Raw genomic sequence first — 6,530 nt, forward strand, 5'->3', positions numbered from 1 at the left:
ATGACATGTCTCATTTCAGGATTAAGGTAAGCACGATGCAATTCATACGTAGTGACTTCGAGACATAAGAGGTTAAATGGTTTGTTCTTATCTTGTCTCTAGAAGTGCACTGGTCAATTCAGTACCTTTGGAAGATACCTAGAAAAACTATATAGTCTCCAACTCTCAATGCCTCATAACCAGACATCATAGATTCTCCTAACAATCGTACTGAGGTCAATAGTCCTTTGACCCTTAGATTGCGAATATATCGTTTTAAGCAAACTACGAAGAGTTTGTTCATGCAAATCTACATTTGCCTCTTCGTAAGTTGTTTAGTTTGTTTATGGACTAAAAGATTAAGGTTTTATTATAAAGCTTCAGACAAGGAAGATTGAATGAACGTTTCAACTTTTATTAATAAATAAGCAGTTACAAGCAAGAGTCTTCGTAAGACTATACATCAAATGTACATAAATACACACTACAACTCTTCTTGTGGGCACCATTGACAACATATAGATCCTAATAACTCACAATATCATGTGGTTTTTGCTGTGGTGGATAAAGAAACACTCTAGGTGGACTTGGTTTTTGCAGCTTTTGAGCGAGGATTTAGACGTTCAGAATCCAAGTAGATTCAAAATGATAAGCGACAAACAAAAATGATTGGAGAAGGCATTGTTTGATGTTTATCCAAAAGCAGAGATAAGGTTCTTTTTGAGGCATTTGCACGCCAACTTCAAAAAGGATCACATCGGTCTATTGGTTAAACAAATGTTGTAGACATGTGCGCGAGCCATGACACGTGAAGAATTTAATCAGAGAATGAATGAGTTAAAACAAGAGGATGATAAGGCACACGCGTGGCTGTTGAAGAAAGATCCAAAGGAGTGGACAAAATCACATTTCAGAGCGGCGGTCAAATGTGATATGTTACTCAACAACTTGTGTGAGAGCTTTAACGCGGCTATCATGCCTGCATGGGACAAGCCTATTGTTACCTTGTTGGAGAAGATACGATTCTGGCATAGTCAAATTGTAACCGCATAATGGCCTTCATTGAGAAGCTTAAGAATTCAGCAAAGTATGTGAGATAATTTCTATAATGTTAGATTTGATTGTTAGATAATTTTTCTCACGAGTGGGTTTGTATGTGATTGCATGTACTGTCAAGCAAGCTTTGCAAGAAATGGCAAGTTCCAATTGGCTTTTATGGGAAGGAAGACGTTTGTGGTTGACTTAAGAGCCAAGGTATGCACTTGCAGGGCCTTTCAATTAAGTGGCATACCGTGTCCACATGCACCGTCGTGTATATGGTCATCAAATCTTAATGTCATCTACTTCGTTGACGAGTGGTACAAAAAAGAGGCGTACATTGCAGCTTACAGTGGTATTGTTGAGCCTATGGCCAGTCCTGATAAATGGCCAGAGGTTGGCCTAAACCATATCCTCCCACCACCTGATCAGTCAATTCCTGGAAGACCATAGAAGAAGAGAAATAGGTCCAATGACGAGCCACCTCCTAGGTTTCCGTTCCCCGATAGAGCAACAAAACATTCAAGAAAAGGCCAAGTGAATCACTGCAGCAAATGTAGGAAAACAAGACATTCAAGGCTTACGTGTCCTAATCCAGCTGCACAACAAGTATGTATTGTTATATTTTTAAGTTATGTTCTATTATAGTAATTGTTACTAATTGTATTCAAACATTGTAGACTTAATTATATTTTTAAGTCATGTTCTATTATAGTAGTTGTTAAAGAAGAGAGGCTGACCAGTCAAGGCTAACCCTAATCCAGAGACAATCAAGAGAGCCGAAAGAAGGAAGAGACAACAAATGAAGCAAAGTTCATCTCAGCCAAGTACATCTGCGTCAAGAGCACCCCAGCCAAGTACATCTGCGTCAAGAACATCTCAGCCAAGTACATCTGCGTCAAGAGCACCCCAGCCAAGTACATCTGCGTCAAAAACATCTCAGCCAAGTTCATATAGTTTAACTGTGTTTAATCCTTTGATATGAATATAATTGTGTTCAAGTAACTTTACTTTCTATTTTTTTGGACCTGAAAGTATTGTCCAGACTTGTCTATTTTGGACTTGAAATATGTAATCAGGTTAATCTATTTTGGACCCGAAAATATGTCTTCTTTCTCGTCATTTTTTGACCTAAAATATGTAACTAGGTTTGTCTATTTTGGACCTAAAATATGTGATCTGACTTGACTATTTTGTATCTATTTAGGTGTTATACATTCTTTTGGAACAATGGCTGAAATATGTGTACGTTTTGACATGAATTCAGACTTGAATATACCCTTCCATTTCATTAAAAAAAAAGAGTCAATCACATAATCTGAAAAGCATAACCATACAAACCTGGAATCACTAAAGTACAAAGTACATTATCTTAGTTCTACATACATAACAAACCCAACCAAAATACCAATAAACAAAGCATAAGTATAAATATAAATAGTTTACAACTTCCAAATTTGGTGCTACTTCTTCTCAGGTCTTCATTGTTTTCACTCAATTCATCAATTTTTCTAACTTCCCAAATCTCTACTTGTAGTTGATTAATTCATCTAAGTAGACCTGGAATCACTTGCTTAGCTCTTTTGCACATCTCTGGGTCAATCCACATAAAGTAATCGCAACCCCCATTTGTCTGAAGAAAAATAACAAACAACTAAACCCTACAATACAGAAAAAAAAATATCTTGACCTTACCTTACGAACCTCCTCCCAGGATTCAAATCCATCCACGACGTCCTCTCAACCCAAGACATGCCACAAAACCACCTTCCTTTTTTCTTTCACCATCAAAACCGAGTTCATGTCCGATGGTGTTGCTGAAGACGAGCCTCATCATTGAACTGGAGTCTCGTACGATGAACACGAGTTTTTTGACGCCATAGATCACCGAACCTAACCTTCCACACAGCTTGATTTTGTATTCATTGAGGAAGAAGAGTGAGGTAGAAGAAGAGAATTGAGAACGTGTTTTAGGGATTTCAAATATGAAATTGGGATTTATTTTATATATTTAGAGTATTTTCGATCAAAAGAATTGATTTTTTTTACCATTTTTAAAATTTAAAAACCCGTGTAACATTAATTCAGTGCACCAGAACTCTACACGTGTGAATTTGTTTAACTTAACGCCCAAAATACTAACAGCGCTACGAAATCGTAACATCATGTATTTTTGCCGTAGAGAAAAAAATTAGGTATATAAGTATCGTTTTGAAAAAACTTTAAGTATTTTTGCCGCTATTAACTCAAAACTAAATAAAAAAGAAAATAGGCTTTCTTTTTTAATTCTGAGTTTTGATGACCTTAATAAGCCCTCACTCTAATAACATTTAGGATAATTTACATGAATACCCCCTCAACTCTGGGCTCGGTAACAAATTGCCCCCTCATCTCGAAAAAACCACAAAAAATTACCTGAACTTTGGTTTTCTTCGAGTTTCACCCCTTCCGTCAAATTTTATCAGTTACCATCCATTAAAGAGACACGTTTTAGACACGTGAGATCTCAGTTGAGGTTGTAATGGTATTTTTACCATATAAAATGTATTCTCATTTATTTAATATGTTTATATCATTTAAATTCATTTAAAATAATTAAAATATTAATTCCAATTTGACTTTAAATTGCTTCGTTCATTTTAAATCATCTGTACGCCTGAGAACCGCATCGGGAGCTTCTGTGGCCACGCCGGGTATCTGCGCCACACTTTACCCACATCAAATCGTCGGAGCAAAAATCCTCCAGCCTATACCCTTCTTTCCTCTTCTCATTCTTCACTATCTGGAACCCATGCCAACGGATCTGCGTCGCCGGACGGTTCGGCTATTTCAAGAGCTCCGGGTTCTCCAAACCTCGCTCGAGCTCTCTGAGGTCCGCCACATCGCCTGGGTCCGCGACGTAAGAGACCGGTCAGAGATGGAGGGAGAGAGTGAGAGAGAAAATGACGGCCATAAAAAGCTTGTGTCGGTCTTCCATGGCAGAGATCTGGAAAATGTTCTCACATGGTCGGTGATGGAGGATAAATTACAAGGTCCTCGATCTCCTCCGAGCGGTCGAGCTTCGCCTTGAATCCGAAAATCAATCCCTTGAGGTCGCCGCAAGTCCGGTGAAAGGCCCCGGAGTCTCCGGCAAGGTAGAAGAAAGAAGAAGATTTTTTTTTTTTGTAGAGATCTGGTGGGGGATCAGTATAGTGGAAGGAAAAAAAAAAAGAACCATTTCTTTTACTTGTTTTTTCAAATTAATTATATATAAATAAAAATGAAACATTGAATCTGGGCACTCCTCGTGGATCACTGACGAGATGTAGCCGCAAAGGTTTCTCTGGCCATGGTGATCCCGATGTCACGGGGATCGGCACTGCCGGAGACGTTGCGCAAGAGATTCCCGACCATTTACAGGCATGGCATCTTTTTCGTCCTAATCGGGGTCCACGACAGCGGAAACGGGTCCACGCCGGACTTCAGGAAATCCCCGACCATTTGCAAGACATTTAGAAGAAGAAGAAGACAGTAAAAAAATTTCTTTTTAATTTATTTTTTTTCATTTGTTTTAAAAAAATTCTTTTTAATATTTTTTCATTTGTTTTAAATATATTCATTTGATAAGATATCTCAAATTAGTAATTATGTGAGATCACGTGCTCAAAAATTGGATGGTAACTGAAAAAAATTAACAGAAGGGACAACGCGTTAACAAAACAAGAGTTCAGAGTCATTTTTGTGGAAAATCGTAATTGAGGGTGCACTTTGATAATCGAGTACGAGTTCAGGGGGTATTCTTGTAAATTATCCTAACATTTACTTTTATTTTTGCGAATTTGGTATATCAAGAACAAAATAATTTTTTTATTAAAGCATAACTACAACAACGACTTAAATAAATACAAGCATATATTCTAAAAAAAAAAATCAACAAGGAAACAATTTAAATGGTACAATGTGTTTTTCTTTATCTGTTTTTTGGGAACTTCATGAGATATATAAACAATTAACAAATTTGTATAGTTAGAACTTAGAAGTTGCTCTCCTTCCATCCTCCAAAATTGTGCCCCTCAACATTTTTCTCTTCCACCTTCAAAATGCAACAACAATTCAAATATGATCATTCAATTGAACAATAGTTTTCTTAACAATAACAACAAGAGTTAAACCACTAATAAGATTTTTAGTCGAATTTTGTATCTCAAAACAGGCACTTCTTGTTATGTGAATAGATGAAACTAAAGAAGAAATTTACATACCATTGAAGTGAATTTCACTTCTACTTGTATCTCTCCGTGATAAGATCTATTAGGGCGTACAATCCGATATTTGTGAGACTGTAGCTCGCAGCTTCCATTTTCAACTCCCAGTGACAATAAATCCTCCACATAGATCCTGTTTGAATTTAGTTTTACAAGTATTTCTTAGCAAAATATAAAAATGTAACTTTAGAGATATGAAAAATATTCAGGGCCTAATAAATCCCTATATATAGTTTTAATTTTAAAGGTTCCAGTTGCATGTCTTCTTACGTGGCTTCGCCAAGGTAATCGTCCGAAGAAAACGTGTCCTTGTCGAGGATCTTGAGGACAATCTTGTAATTGTGACCAGTTCCGGGATACTCAACCTTGAAGTTGAATTTCTCGTTCCACACCGGATTCTTGCCTTGCCCTGAACAATGATTTTCAAGATTTTAGAATGACTTGATCATATAAATTATAATATTATTAACATTAAATCTTAAATCATTATCCATGAAAATCCAATAATGTCCATTTATGTTAGTAGTCTTGTCAACGACACGTCAACAAGTATAAATAATGCATTTAATGTATAAGCCAATCACAATCTAATGCCAAGGCTAGTCCAAAACTCAAAAAGACCATTTCTTTCATATCCTCATGCAACCCGACTAAAGAATAATTCATGGTGTAAATTGCATCGGCGTTTATATATATATATATATATATATATATATATATATATATATATATATATATATATAGTGTGTGTGTGTGTGTGTGTGTTTTTTTTTCAGTTAACAAACTCAAAGAATATATTAGTGATCATAAAAAAAAAGTTACTACGTAATATTCCTTTTAAAGACAGATAAGTAAAGAAGAGAAGAGAGTATGATCACCTCGAGCAACGCTGCTCTTTTGTTCTTGGCCTTTGTATTGAATTATAACATAAGGATCTATATGACCTGCCCAAATTTGCAATATCACAAAATTAAGTATATAAACAAAGATAGAAAACCGAAAGGAAATTAATGCATGCATTATTCTTTTTTCGGGTTATGCCCCAAATCAGAAATAATAAATTATTAAAACACTAGCATTAAGAGAATATACAAGCGATCTATACCAATGAAATCAGTGTCATGAAGACCTTTAGCTTTCACAAGCAAAACCTCCATTATCCCAGACGCCATATCTCTCTCAATCTATAACAATTTTGTACTATTTGTTTTTGTTTTGTTTTGATTTTGTTTTTGATCTCTATGAGAAGTAATGAAGTTTTGACTAAGT

The 6,530-nt window shown here is 35.9% G+C and overlaps 2 protein-coding genes across 2 annotated transcripts; one reads left to right on the top strand and one right to left on the bottom strand.

The window, feature by feature from the left end:
* The first annotated feature begins 807 nt into the window (after positions 1-807).
* LOC149379175 (uncharacterized) lies at positions 808-1,470 on the top strand. Its single transcript, XM_089603966.1, has 2 exons — positions 808-1,020; positions 1,108-1,470. The coding sequence occupies exons 1-2, from the start codon at positions 808-810 to the stop codon at positions 1,468-1,470; spliced, it is 576 nt and encodes a 191-aa protein (XP_089460092.1).
* A 3,465-nt stretch (positions 1,471-4,935) lies between these two features.
* Positions 4,936-6,530, bottom strand: LOC149379176 (16 kDa phloem protein 1-like). The gene is made up of 5 exons (XM_089603676.1): positions 6,367-6,530; positions 6,140-6,205; positions 5,532-5,670; positions 5,259-5,394; positions 4,936-5,089 (listed from the first exon to the last, which is right to left on the bottom strand). Exons 1-5 carry the CDS (start codon positions 6,431-6,433, stop codon positions 5,030-5,032), a joined length of 468 nt encoding a protein of 155 aa, XP_089459802.1. The 5' UTR covers positions 6,434-6,530; the 3' UTR covers positions 4,936-5,029.

This window comes from Urtica dioica, chromosome 12, assembly GCF_054948205.1.
Source record: "Urtica dioica subsp. dioica isolate 48M chromosome 12, U.dioica_male_clone48M_v1_H2, whole genome shotgun sequence".
Classification (NCBI taxonomy): Eukaryota; Viridiplantae; Streptophyta; class Magnoliopsida; order Rosales; family Urticaceae; genus Urtica; species Urtica dioica.

Bases quoted from the DNA above. Each gene is read 5' to 3' on its own strand.
- LOC149379175 (XM_089603966.1), top strand. From the start codon at position 808: ATGAATGAGTTAAAACAAGAGGATGATAAGGCACACGCGTGGCTGTTG. The intron at 1,021-1,107 runs GTAACCGCATAA...TTTGATTGTTAG, and splicing joins GATTCTGGCATAGTCAAATT to ATAATTTTTCTCACGAGTGG.
- LOC149379176 (XM_089603676.1), bottom strand. From the start codon at position 6,433: ATGGCGTCTGGGATAATGGAGGTTTTGCTTGTGAAAGCTAAAGGTCTT. The intron at 6,206-6,366 runs GTATAGATCGCT...AAATTTGGGCAG, and splicing joins TCATGACACTGATTTCATTG to GTCATATAGATCCTTATGTT. The intron at 5,395-5,531 runs GTAAGAAGACAT...AAATTCAAACAG, and splicing joins GATTACCTTGGCGAAGCCAC to GATCTATGTGGAGGATTTAT.